The following is a 15,253-nucleotide window of genomic DNA, read 5'->3' as shown; positions in this document are numbered from 1 at the left end:
TGCTGGCTCTGATGGGAGGGGATTTCTGGGATAGTTCAACAAATATGGGTGGAGCACTTCCACTCTGCAGGCATTCTAAAGTCTCAGCACCTGGCCATAGGTTACAGGGGACCCACTTCTGCCCTCCTGGAGCTCCTGTTCCTGGAATAGTGGGATCCATCTCTCTCCTGGAATATTGGGGTCCAACTCTTGGGGTACACAGCATGAAGGACACTCTTTTGTGCATTCCTTCCTATCGCTGGTTTAGCCCCTAAACTTACCCTGTCTTTGCTTGCTAAATCAATGTGTACCAAATCCTTCTGTAATAAGATGAGTCTTATTCTCCTGCAATTTTCTGATCCAACGTGGATTTTACAAATTGTGTAAGCTAATCTCTCCATTTCCCAATTGACAGAAGGAATTGGCGAAGAACCAAATGGAGCCACTGTTTACAAAACATTTTGGTGTGAAAGGAGGATGTTTTTACTTCATCCAATGTATTCTGTACATGCAGATGTGTGTGTATAAAATATGTGTGTATATCTATGTGTACACACAGATACACACCTGTAAAGCTTTTGAAGAGCAATGAAACCAAAATTAGAAGAAATTATTCTTTTTATCAAGAAGTGATAGGACTGTTAATCTCATGATATTTGAAAAACATAACCAAGGATATTTGTATAAGACAGGCATAAAACTTTTATAATTCTACCCAATTATATATATCTTCATAGGCATACAAAGCTTGCCAGTAATCATTTTACGATGTACATGTACACTGAGACATTGTGTTGTACACTGTAAATATGTACAACTCTTATAAAATAAGGCTGGGCATAGTGGCTAACGCCTGTGTCCCTAGCACTTGGGGACGATGAGGCAGGTGGATCACCTGAGGTCAGGAGTTTGAGAACAGCCTGGCCAACATGCTGAAACTGGACTCTACTAAAAATACGAAAATTATCCAGGTGTGGTGGTAGTGCTTGTAATCCCAGCTACTGAGGAGGCTGACGCAGGAGAATCAGTTGAATCTGGGAGGCGGAGTTTGCAGTGTGCCAATATCATGCCACTGCACTCCAGCCTGGGAGACAGAGCTAGACTTCATCTCAAAAAAAGTAATAAATAAATAAATAAATAATAAACAAATTAACCAAATTTAAAATGAATCCTAGATTTAAATTATTTTTAAAACCTCTAAAAGTTCTGTAGGTTGTGTATTTCCTAAAGCAATTTGAGCCCATCTAGTATGACTGTAAGTGTCGTAATGAAATTTTCAAGTTTACTATGGGAAAATATATGTTTACATATTTCTATGTCTATACCTACTCTGACATGTAGCGACATATACACATATTGAGGCATGCAGAATTTTATTCCAGAAATTAATATGAAAAAGCATTTCAGTATTGTACTAACAAATTATTCAGGTATTCTTATTGAAGTAATGCTTACAAGGAAGCTAATAAACTACCTAGAATTACTTTTAATCCCTAGCAAGCACCAGATGATAGAGAAAGATGTTGCAGCTCCTTAGATGTGAGGTAGCTGTCTTGCTACAAGCTGCCATCATTTTCTTTTTCAAGTTGATACTCTCTTAGTTGTCTTGTGTTTAGAATGTGTGGTTCAATGGATGCAGTACAAGTGAACATGGATTTGCTTTTTCTTTTAAGTCAAGCCAGACTCCAATAGATGTAACAGGTTCTTTTGGAGAGGAGGAAACAGGCAGCAGAGATGTATCCCATTCACTGTTGACACTGTCTGATACAAAAATGAGACACTGAAGCTTAATTTCTTAACAACAACAGCAATAAAGGCTTCAAGTGCTGTAGCTGCGTGGGATATCTTTACCACGGGGCCAATCAGGTGTCACAGCAAGGAGTTGGAAAAAATTTTGGAAACCTAACTTTAAATGTCATCACACCATCCTTACCACTTGGTATTTGATTTGTTACTTTCAGGTTTTGTCCTCAACACCTGCATGGTTGATTCAATGAAGATACATCTTGGCCTTTAGGTTTCATAGTCAGCTCCAGGCTCTTTCCAAGTGAAACAGACATGCTGGCAGTTTCTCCAAAAATGCTAGGGATTATCTCCTAAAAATATCTCCCTGTGGAGGGAGGAAAAAAAAAAACAAAAAATTATTTAGCATAATGTGATAAGCACTAGCATAGAAATATAAAAAACAGTGCAGCGTGATATGCTGGGCATTATGTACGTGAGTTCTGGCGTCTGACTGCCTGGATTCCAATCCTGGTTTTATCACTAATTACCTTTGTGATTTTGGAGTGATTAAACAGTGTCCTCAAGCTTTGTTTCCCCCTTTGTAAAATGAAAATAAAAATAATACATGCTTTCTAAAATATAAAGTGCCTTAAATAAAGGGCAGTCTGTTCCCTGGAGATGTTGTATTAAGTAGGGATCCCTGAGTTTAAATTTCAAAAGGTTTTAAGAAAAAGAATTATACAGTGATTCTTTAATGTTCATACAGTGATTCTTTAATTTTTATCACAATGTGTTAACCATACAAATATACCCATGTTTAAGCTATTGATTAAACATGGGTATATTTGTACAGTTTATGCATTGTGATTAAAATCTGTAACTGAAGTTTATATTGAGAATAGACATATACTTTATATTAATGATTTCAAATTAATGACATGCTGAGTAGAGCACAAAAATAAATAAGTGAAATAGGTACTATTTTCTGAGGCCCAAATTTAGGGTCTGAAAATAATGTAATTATTAAATGGAATTCACAATACTTTTTGAGTCTCTCTCAAAATGATGACAGAAATTTTAATCTGGTAAAATTTATATATACTCGTGATTCAGTGTGTGTTTGTGTGTATGTATCTGTGTCTGTGTGTGTCTGATTCAGTCTTTCCTGAACCTTGCCTGGTTGATGCCATCTTCCTTGGAGAGTTCTAGGAACCCAAGGGACTAGGGTTTGAGAGCACCTGGTTCCAGAGCACCCTCTTCTGTGTCTTGACACAATTTGACATGTAACTCATTGCATCTGGTCTTTTGTCACCAGCTCCGAAACCTGCTCACCAAGGACATAACCCAAGTAATCTTTGTACTCAGGACCATGCGGCACACATGGTGTGTTCTCAGGAATCGATAGATGGTCCCTGCAGGCCTATCTGGATTTCTCCATCGTGTGGATTCTGTCCTCACAACCTGGACCTGGTAGGAAGGGCTTTCCATAAAGATGGTGACCTCCCAGAAGCCACAGCTGCCTGTGCACTCAGGTATCCCAAGCTCTCTGGGGCTGGTCTGTCTACAACGGTTCTCTCAAGAACATGATCACTTCTTGTTATCCAAATTGTCCCCATGCCTAGCCCAGGCAAGCCTTAATGAGTGACCAAATACTTCTAATCATAATTTATCTTCTTTATAAAATAAAAAGCTGAAACACCTGACATCTGATATTATCCAATACCCATTCCCAGTTTAAAATTCTGCTGTAATATAGTATATAATATGTACTATGTGGTAATATATACTACATTACTATATTACATGTTTTTATTATATGAAAAGATAAAATATTACTGTTACTATATGATAAAATATATAATGCATAGTACCGTAAAATATTACCATATTATAGGATAAAATATATCACTACAAAATTTAAAAAAATAAAATATTAGTATATTATGCTATTATACAGTAAACAATATATAATATATATACTGTATTGTAGCTATACTGTATATATATAGTATAATGTACTATAATTTATTAATATAGTATATAACAGTATATATTTTATATATTATATATGATATAGCATATAATATATATACTATATAAAATATATAAAAGTTTACTATATATAAGATACATACTATATATGTTTACTATATATACTATATATAAAGAGTATCTACAAAAGGTTTACTCTATATACTATATATAAAATATATAAAAATATTTTTCAGACTTATATACTATGTAGTATATAATTTTTAAAAACTTTTGATACCTACAGCTGATTTTGGATGAATTCTAGAACAGAATATGGAGTAACCTACAGAAAATAATAGTTACTTTACTGAAAAACTACTAATCCAATAACTACAGATAAAAGGTATCTGAATTTACAGAATACAGTCCATTTCCTGATTACCCAGCCTCTGGATATGTCATCTGAAAATTCATCTCACTCTCTCTGCCACATCCATAGGTGATGATAAGATTTTTTTTCATTTCAAAATTATTTATTTTATTTATAGGCAGTTTTCCTTTATCTTAGTAAAATTTTGTAATCTCTTGGTGATTTGGAAAACACCTTTTAAAATGTTTTAATGTATACTCCTTAATTTTTGGGCTATTTCTACCTCTCTAAAATGAAGATACTTAAGCACGCTTGTATTTTTTGTAAAACACTAAAAGGCTACAGTATGTTAGGGAGTGGCATGTATGTCATTTTGTTGAAATATTCAAAGTTTATAACTTTTTAAAAAATTGATTATTAAAATATCCCCAAACTACCCTGGACCATCAACTCTGAATGACAGAGGAAGACTTGCTACTGTAAGACACCTGTGTGAATTATTGTGATTTACTTCAAAATATTCCTGCTTCATAATTTACTAGGTGTTAAAAATAAGCCATTGCTTGTAAGAAGCAGGACTCCTCAAAGTGCAGCAGTTATGTGAGAACAAAATTTATTCACTGGCCCTTCTACAGAGAATACGCCACAAAGTACTGCAGTATCCTCAGGAGCACATTTGTGAGCCACCAAGGAGTGAGTCTCGCTGGCTGTCCTTACAGGATTTCTCATTCTCAACCTGCATGGAGTAATGGCCATGAACATTTACTCACAATTTTAGCTCTTGAAAGTTCTTTATGATCAATTGCATCCACTCATCCTTCTACACCCCTGTCAACTAATATTGAACTCCATTTTTTATGCATGCAAATAGGAATGATTCTATTACATTCTAGCTATTTGAAATCGTATCACATGCATTTATTTTACCTATATTTGTCAATATCAAAGTTTCCCAGACCTCCAAATAGTAGTGCTGTGACATTGGTTTAAAAACACTTAGTATCTTGAACTGTGGTCAATATCATCTGACCACATCCCTTTAGAATCACAACTCTTTATAAAACTGAATAAAGAGGACATGAAATTGTATTTATTTTAAAGTGTTATCCCATGATTTCTTACCTAAACTTGCATGAATAGATATGCAAAACTTCAAAATGGGCAATTACTAAATGAAATTATCCTCAACAGTTTTTGTTCAGCTTTTAGAACTTAATGAGAATGTTTTGTTATTAAATAGCAATATTTTTGTTTCTAGATTATTTTAATCAATATTTTCTTGAGTACATCTCAGTCTCAATCTTTCTGATGTATTTTTTGATGAATTTGATACCATTATAGATTTACATGTAGTAGTGAGAAATTATACAGAGTTTCTGTGTACTCCATACCAGTTTGTCCAGTGGAAACATCTTGCAAAACTGTTGTACAATAATTGCAGTGTCAGAATATTGATGTATTACAGTGAAGTTATGGACTATTTCCAATCATGAGAATTTCTAGGGCAACTGCAAAGGAGAACAATTAGGTGAGCTGGTAGTTGCATGCTTACATGTTTGGTTTTTTAAATAAAACGTCAAACTTCTCCAGATTGGCTGTACCATTTTATATTTCCACTAGCAATATAAGAGCAATCATTTTTCTTGACATTCTAGCCAGCATGTGATTTTTGTAATTATGTTTTATTTCAGCCGTTCTGATAGGCTGGAACATCATGTATGATAGTTCTCTGTAGTTTTAGTCTGCATTCCGTAATGTCTAATGAGGTTGAGTAAATGTTAATGTTTTTATTTGCCTTCTGATCTCCTTTAGGTCATATGACTCTTACGCTTGTTGCCTGTTTTCTAATTGGATTGTTTGTTTTTTCCGTTGAGTCTTGATAGTTCATTGTATATTCTAGATACTTATGTTTTGTCAGAAATTTGGTTTGCAAATATGTTCACCCCGTCTGCAGCATGTACTTTTATCCTCTTAAAAGGGTCTTTCACAGAGACAAAGTTTTTAAACGTTATGAAGTCCAATTTATTAACCTTTATTTTTCTGGATTGTAATTTTGGTGTCAAGTATGGAAACCATAGCCCTAAACTCTAAAGAATTTACTCTATTTTTTTTCCTAAGAGTCTAACTGATTTATATTTTACATTTATATTTGTAATCCACATTGAGGTAATTTTTATTAAGGTGTTAAACTTAGGTCTGCGCTCTTTTGTTCTTGTCTTTGGATAATATCCAGTTGTTCCATTACAATTTGTTGACTTATTCTATGAAACTGTTTTTGAACCTGTTGAAACTAATTTGGAGATGTTTCTTTAGGCTTATTTCTGGCGTCCTTGTTCTGATCCATTGAACTATGGGTTTATTTCTTTGCCAATCTGTCAATTGCCAATACCAAATAGTCTTAATTGTTGTAGGTATAAAGTAAGTCTTGAAATGAGGTAAACTAATTTTTCTACTTTATTCTTTCACAAAATTATTCGAGCTATTCTGTTTTGCCTTCGTATATACATTTTAGAATGATCTTGCTATATTTACAAAAAAAAAAAAAACTTGCTGGAATTTTGATAGAAGTTGTGTAAAACCTGTATCAATTTAGAAAGAACCTGTATCTTTACATTAGTGAGTCTTCCAGTCTATTGACATGGTGTATCTCCATTTAATTAGCATTACTCTGAATGTTTTCTTCAACGTTGTGTACTTTTCTGTATATACTGCTGGGCATACCTTGTTGTATTTATACAGAAGCTTTTCTTTTTGAGTTATTGTAATTGATGTATTTCAGATTTTGATGTCCACATGTTCATTGCTAGTATGCAGAAATACAGTAGATTTTTATATGTTCATTGTGTGCCTGTGCATTTGATGACATCAAGTGTTAGCTCTATGAGTTTTCTTGCAGATCCCTTGACATTTTCTATAAAGATCACTATGCGATCTGCAAATAATGGTAATTTCATTTATTCCTTTCTGACCTGTGTGCATTTATTTTCTTTTCTTGCATTATTGCATTCATGGGTCTTCCATCACAATACTGAATAAGTGTTCAAAGCAGATATTTCTTGTCATGTTCCCAGTCTTACACAGAATATTCAGTCTTTCACCACTAAGTAAAATGTTCTCTTTGGGCTTTTTTTTTTTTTTTTTTTTTTTTTGTAGAGATATTCTTTGTCAAGTTGGAGAATATTCCCTCCAATCATATTTTACTGAGAAGTTTTCTCATGACTCAGTGTTCATTATTGTCAAATGCTTTTTTCTACATAGATTACTATGATCTTGTGATTGTACTTTGTTAGCCCATTAGTAATGCAGATTATACGGATTAATTTTCAAAGATTGAACCACTCTGATATCATGTTGTATAACTCTTGTCATGTTGCCCACTTCTATTTTCTCTTACTTGGTTAAGGATTTTTGCATCTACATGCATGAGAGAGACTGTTTTATTTTTCTTTTATCTGCATTTATCTGGTTTTGATATCAGAGTGTCTTAGTCTACTGAGGCTGCCATAACAAAATCCTATAAACTACAGGGATTGAGAAACACAGTTTTCTCACAGTTCTGGAGACTGGAAGTCTGAGCTCAGAGTCCAGCATGTTCAATTTCTGATGAGGGCTCTCCTCTTGACCTGCAGACAGCAGCCTTCCTGCTCTGTGTTTACTGGACTTTTCTGAGCATGTGTCAAGGAAGAAAGATATCTTCCTGTTTTCCTCTTTTTACGGGACCCTGATCCTGTAGGATCAGAGTCCTAATTATTTAACACCACATAACTATAATTACTCTGTAAAGCCCTATTTCCAAATAAGTTATGTTGGGGCTTCAATATGAAGCCCTTGAATATGAATTGGTGGGAAGAGCATAATTCAGCCCCTAAGGAAAGGGTACTGTTGATGCCACAAAATTACTAGAAAAGCAGTGGATCTACTTAGGTTTTCTGGAAGAGATTGTGTGCAATTAGTGTTAATTCTTTAAAGTGTGTACAATTGGTGTTAATTCTTTAAAGGTACAATTCTCCAGTAGGAACATTTGCTGGAAATGTATTTAGGATTTTTTTTTTTTTTGAGATGGAGTTTCACTCGTTACCCAGGCTGGAGTGCAATGGCGTGCTCTCGGCTCACCGCAACCTCCGCCTCCTGGGTTCAGGCAATTCTCCTGCCTCAGCCTCCTGAATAGCTGGGATTACAGGCATGCGCCACCATGCCCAGCTAATTTTTTGTATTTTTAGTAGAGACAGGGTTTCACCTTGCTGACCAGGATGGTCTCGATCTGTTGACCTCGTGATCCACCCGCCTCGGCCTCCCAAAGTGCTGGGATTACATACAGGCTTGAGCCACCGCGCCCGGCCTATTTAGGAGTTTTAATAGCTATAGGTTAATTCACATCATGTAGTTTTTCATTGGTTAGTTGTAATCATTTATTTTTTGAGTTAGTGGCCTATATTGTCTTAGTTGCCAAATGTACATACATAGTTTCTTAATATCTTTTTTGTCTTCTGAGTTCATAGTAATATTTAATGTTTAATGCCTGACAGTGACTATTTGGACCTTCTGAAAGTCCCAATTACGTAGTCACTCTGTCAATTTTATTGATTTTTTTTTCCTGAAAGAACTGGTTCTTTGTTTCGTTATTTGTTCTTTTTTCTTTAAATTTTATTGATTTCTATACTTTCCTTGTTTCTTGCTTTCTGTTTCCTTTAGTTTCATTCTTTTTTTTTTTTTTTTTTTCTGTTATAGTTCTTGAGATGAGAATTTGGATTAGGAATTTGGGAGTTTCTTTTTTCTAGCTTGTGTTTTTAATACTATCAATTATCTTCTCAATACTGCTTAACTGAGTCTTAAAATTTTTAATATGTTGTATTTTTTATTTTCATTCAGTTCATGTAAGGTTTTATTTTCCTTGATACTTCCTCTTTGCTCCATGTTTTATTCAGAATTGTGCTGTTTATTTTCCAAGTAATTAGATATTTTCCTGTCATTTTTAATCTTATTAATTTCTGACTTGATAGCATGGCAGTCAGAGAAGACACTATATGATTTCAGTTATTTTAAAGGGGTTGAGGTTTGTTTTATGGTCTATAAGATGGTTTATCTTGATATATATTCTATGGGCACTTGAAAGAAATGTGTGCTCTGTTCTTGTTGTGTGAAGTGCTCTGTAAATATTGATTAAATACTGTTGTTATATAGGGTTGGTGAGTTCTGTAATCCTGCCGGGCTTCAGTCACAGGAGAATTTAAACTCACTGTTGTCTTTTCTTCCTTTTTTAAAGTCATGTTTGCTTTACTGAATTGCCTTTCGTGTTGCATCAGATAACATATAAATCACAAGGCAGTGTCTTATGGTATGACAGTGGTTTCTTTTTCCATTCCTCAGTCATTTAGTGATGTGAGTGAACAGTCTGGAAGTGGTTTGGCTCGGTATCCAATGGTAAAAAAATTAAAAGACAAATGAGTCTCTTTAAGGGATTGAATTGAAAAATAAAGAACAGACAGCAGATAACTGCAGTTTACAAGGATGAATATAATTTGAGAGTTGGTGAAGATCCCTTAGTTGTGTCAGCTAGGAAAGCTGAGAAACCAAAACACAGGCATGGAGGAAGGCTCCTAGGAGGGTGAGAAAGGACAGACCAGCCTCCACAGCACAGGAGTTTGTGGATTTTATAACACAGATAATAAGCTACTTACCAGAATGTAGGTATTCTTAGCATTCTTATGTTGGGAGTCCTACTGAGGATCGCAGAGCTGTCTCAGGATTTATTTGCCCTCCAGACAGCTCACTGCCTATTGCATGGGGCCTTTGCCATCCTGGTCATCTCACTTTCCCCAAGAGCACTGCTCGGAATCTGACTGAATCACAGACTCTTTTGCAATCACCTCAGTGGCTTTGTAATGCTTTAATGTCGTAGTGTACAAATGTTTATACACACATGCACACACTTTGCCTGTTTTATATATATATATACACACACACACACATACACATACACACACACACACACACACACATATATATATATACATAAAATTAGAAAACATTTAATATTAGAGAATTAGGAAAAAATAGATAATGCATGCTGGGCTTAATACCTGGGTGATGGGTTGATAGGTGCAGCAAACCATCATGGCACTCAATTACTTATGTAACGAGCCTGCACATCCTACACATATACCCCAGAACTTAAAATTAAAATTCAACGTAGTTTGCAGTAGATTATAGCCGTTCAAAACCAAGGAGCATCTAAGACAAGGGCATATTATATAGAACAGTTTTTTCAACAGTAAATTTTCTCAAAATTTAATTAAGTAAACTCTGATACTTGAAAATGTTTGATTTCAAATACATACCAACCAACGCCATGTGTGTGGATTATCTAAGTGTTTAATGCCATATTTCATGTGAGTGTACCATTCAGTGACTTCATCACATTAGTTTTTGTAACAAATTCATGCTTTTAACTCTCTTCGTGTCTTGTTTTAAATTTAGATTATCGGGGTTTGAGCTGCCCTCCTCTATAGTGAGCACTGGATCTATCCTCACTCTGTGGTTCACGACAGACTTCGCCGTGAGTGCCCAAGGCTTCAAAGCGTTATATGAAGGTAGGAGACGTGTTGCGTTTTGCACAAGCATTCACTGTTCAAATGATCTAATACAGGCTACTCTGCATGAACAATGAAAAAGTGCGCTGCTGTGTCACAGGTCGTTTTGTGGTATGGACATTTGGCTTCTGTTTAATACACTGGCATTGGGTAACACTGTTAGAATCGCCAAACTTTCAAGCCCAAAACCTGTTCTCAGTTTTTTTGCTTATGGGTGGGACTTTTCTCGTTTGCATTTTCTTTTTGTTAATTTGTAGTGAAAATGCTTTGGGATGTTTGAATATAAACTTTTAGCCCTCTTGTACTGTGAAGAGTTTATTTTTAATGCAGAAGGATTTTATTTTATTTATTTATTTTTTGAGATGGAGTTTCGCTGTTGTTACCCAGGCTGGAGTGCAATGGCGCAATCTCGGCTCACCACAACCTCCGCCTCCTGGGTTCAAGCGATTCTCCTGCCTGAGCCTCCTGAGTAGCTGGGATTACAGGCACACGCCACCATGCCCAGCTATTTTTTTGTATTTTTAGTAGAGACGGGGTTTCACCATGTTGACCTGGATGGTCTCAATCTCTTGACCTCGTGATCCACCCGCCTCGGCCTCCCAAAGTGCTGGGATTACAGGCATGAGCCACCGTGCCCGGCCCAGAAGGATTTTATTAACGTTATGGTTGGACACTTATATGGATGGTGATTAAGTAAAGGAAATTTCACTAAATGAGCTTTTGTTGTAGTAGCTGAAAGTTTTAATAGAGAAAATTAATTTGTTTTACTGTTTGATCATGCAGGGCACAGAGATTTTATTTGTTGTCATGTCTTCAGATTTGTGCCTAGATACCTTTGGGATATTGCTATCATTATTAAAATAGCTTTTGGCAGAAATTTTTTTTTACAAAGAAGAGATAGAACTTTGGAAAAGGAAATTAACTTTTTAAGTATTAGGTTTTAAGAAATTGAACTAGTAATACGTCAAAGGCTGAGGCGTGTCTACCTTGGTACTGTTTTGCTGGAGATTTTAAAATTTGTTTTGCATGTAATACAAGAGCTATTGTCTTTAACACAAACTCTGGAGTCTGTAAACTTAAAAGCGATGTATGGATAGAGGCAGAAGCCAACCCCTATTTACAACACACATTGTTTACTTTGGATGGTGTTCTATGCTAAGTCACAAGTTTATATTCTGATTGGGAATTCTCTGTTGGGCAAAAATGATATTTTGTGGAAAGTTAAAATCTACTTGTGGTTTGTGCAGATGAGTTTGGCTGTAGTGAGATTATCAGAAAATAAAAGGGTAGAAGGTTCTCTTTGCAGAGACAGAGGAACAAACAAGTTTATCCTTTCAGTTAAAGGTATGTGTGGAATCATGCTGAGAATGGTGTGTGATTCCACCTCTAGTGTCTTGGAGGCCATGACATTTGTGCATGAACCAGCATCAGTGGCTGGAAAGAGTCTGTCACCTTTAAGTACGTTACTGTCAAGGAATAAGTCAGTCTTTGGAAAGCAGCAGGCCAATTTCACATCAATGGATGTTATTAGCTTTCACTTTTGATTTTATCAATGTATCAGTTCTTATAAACCATAATTTCTATAACTTCATTTTTTTTAGAATATTACAGAAGCATCTCTAAAGCAGTCCATACCCTCTCTATGCAAAACATACTTTGTCCGGTTAACGTACGATATGTGTTCAGAACATAGATGATGCTTCCACATTTTAGAAAACTTGGCAATTTTCCTCCCCTCCTGCTCAAGCTGAAACCAGGTGTTTCTAGGCTCCCAAAATGTATGTTATAAAAACTCTCTTGCTGTTGAGAGATTGCTACATGAATAATTCTATCATATGTTTCTGGGCTGTTGTTGGCTTTACTAATGGTCGTGACGGTAAACATACAGGGCAGGGTTGTCTATGTTGAAAAAATACTGGTGTTACTCCAAAAGATCAACTGGAAAGCTTGCTAGAAAATGGAATAGGGCCGTAAGTTACCTGTATTTATTTTTTAGTGTGGCTATATAGAAAATATTTTTGTGATATTTCAATTTTAAATGGTGATACTATAGTCTGATGTTTACAAGTAAAGACGAACCTACATTTAAAGAAAAAAAACCCATTAAAAAGAAGCTGTTGGCTAAACCAAAATGGTATCCAGTATTTAATATCTATATGTCAAAATCATTGATCAGTTAGCTTTAAGGTCTCCTGCAAGAATGAGTGTGGATTATCTGGAGAAAAATTATCAATCCTAGTCTTAAGTGGGAGATTAAAAAAAGAGAGAGAATTGATCTAGAGGAGAGGAAGCTTTCACAGCAATTTTTGTTGCAGGTAACAAGCACTTTGGCCATAAACTTTAAGTAACTGTAACTTACCAAGGCAATGTCCTGGAACATTATTAAGAGTGCATACAATAAGCCAGTATACCTATTCATATGTGTAAGTGAAGCAGGATCAATTATAGTGGTCAGAAAAATATCTCAAGTTGCTTTAGAATTACAAAATTCTTTTTCTGATGACCCAGATATCCTTCTTTCCTTTTAGTTTTTATTTTGAAGAGACTGCCCAAGTATCCTGTTATTTGACCCATCAAGTAATTTGTATGAGTCAAATAATAGAATAAAATATTGATGTATTATCTAAGACCTGTAAAGGTAACTGGATTTAAATATAAAATGAGCTTTTATGTTAAAATAAACTCATATTATTTTCTTTCAATTAAAACTAGAATTAGGTAGTATTACCAGCCGTATAAATTTTTAATTGAAATTTACTGGCTTGAAATGAGAAAAGTCTTCCAACCTTCTAAGAGCTGTGTAAACATGATCAGCCTGGAAACGTACAGAATCTAAACACTGAACTCAAGTGTTTTCTGGCACTATTTTGTAAATGATATTGTTCACATAAGTTATTATTTACAAATGGAAATATTAAGCTACATAATGAGTATGGAAACAATAAATTAAAATATTACAATTAACATGTTCATTGAATTTAACTCGGGGACTTCAATGGGAACATTGACAAAACTTACTAACAGTGATCATTTACAGTATATTACTTTCTGAATATAGACCTTAGCAAGTCTTAGAAATCAAGCGTATAGATTAAAATTAACTAGTTTTCAACTGCTAAATATGGAATGAAATTATAGTTACTAACTTAATACAGTGTTCTTGTAAGATTTGACTTGCTAGTTCTATACTTGGACATAGTTTTCATTGCAAACTAACAAATTTGCATAACTGATAAGTTTATAACACAAAATATTAGGATTACATATAATTTACAGTGAGAGAGATTACTATTAAAATTACTACATGTGCCCAATTTTGAATTTCTATGTAGAAATTTTATATATTTGTGTATTTCAGTCTTCTATTATCAAAATCTTAAATATTAAGAAAATATTATTTTGTCATCATGCTTACCTTTGTTTGAAGAAAAACATTAATTAGGTCAGAAAATTGATGTGAGACAAAGGCTGACAAATATTAGACTTGAGGACACTGAAGAAAATGTACAGACTGGGCGATACACAGTTATCTAAAAACTGTGCCCCTCAGAGCCTCTCACACTGATGGACTTTTTATGTTTTTATTTTTTTTCTCTTTAGGTTTTAAAAAGAAATTCATCTCTTTTATAATGGTTTTTCTTATTAGTAAAAATGTAAGCAAAATATTGGAAACATAAGTGAATCTGTTATCAAAACTTGTGGACTCAAAATGTTTATTTTGGTTCTAAAGTCTAAATATGTATTTTTAATCAATTTTAGTGCACATTTTTATTATGAATGTCCTTTCAAAGGTTTTATAAACTATCTGGTAAAATCTTCATACAGGGACTTCAATAACTTAAATGCTGGTTCTATTTTTAAAATCTTGCTTTCAGGAATTATGTACTATAATTTAGGTTTACTTTACTTCTTTTTGTAAATTTTTAAGTTATATTCTTTATGATCTAGTAGCTTGTGGAAAATTTTTGTGCATAACCAAACTTGATTCTGGATGGAAAGCGCCAACTCTGAATCAAAATAGTGACTCCAATATTTATTAGCTAGAATCACTGCTTGCTTTGTATAGCACATGTCTTCACAGTGTAAGACAATTCCATAGATTACACACAACTTTTGTTTGAAACAGTCGCCAAAAGCTTTATTCATGGGATGGAAGGATTTTGAAATAAATCTGAATGAAATTACACATTTTGGTACAGACAGTTATAATAAAATTGACAAGGAAGAAGAAAAGTTAAATTGGATTATTGATTAAAGCAAAACTGATAAGAATGGTAGAAACCTATTTGTATTAAGATTCCTTTAAATATCGTGACTGATATGGTACTTGAAAAGGAGAAAACAAACACAAACCCACGTGTCACTTGTTAATTATAACGTACTGATTTTACATTTTCAACATTTGCCCCAGCTTCACAAGGGGCCATTTGTAAATATATTTGTTTTAAATTTTATGCATAAAATCTCTAAGAATCTGAAAGTATCAGATATTTTAATGAATAAATTCTGGAGGTACAGTGAGGAGGAATTCAACAATACTGCATAGCAAAAGTGTGCTTATGAAAGAAAACAAATTTTCATATAAATAAAATAGCTTATTGGTTGGAGTGGGAAA

At 34.3% G+C, this 15,253-nt stretch overlaps 1 protein-coding gene across 3 annotated transcripts in view; it reads left to right on the top strand.

The window, feature by feature from the left end:
• The window catches only part of CSMD1 (CUB and Sushi multiple domains 1), a 2,142,320-nt gene that overhangs the window by 596,838 nt on the left and 1,530,229 nt on the right, over nt 1–15,253 (top strand). For all 3 annotated transcript variants that reach the window (XM_035269622.3, XM_017963591.4, XM_008979004.5), the window contains exon 3: nt 10,526–10,638. In XM_035269622.3, coding sequence (XP_035125513.3) covers nt 10,526–10,638 — 113 coding nt within the window. The remainder of the gene's footprint in view (nt 1–10,525; nt 10,639–15,253) is intronic.

Source organism: Callithrix jacchus, chromosome 13, assembly GCF_049354715.1.
Source record: "Callithrix jacchus isolate 240 chromosome 13, calJac240_pri, whole genome shotgun sequence".
NCBI classification, from domain to species: domain Eukaryota; kingdom Metazoa; phylum Chordata; class Mammalia; order Primates; family Cebidae; genus Callithrix; species Callithrix jacchus.
This window is presented reverse-complemented; position numbering and strand designations above follow the sequence as displayed.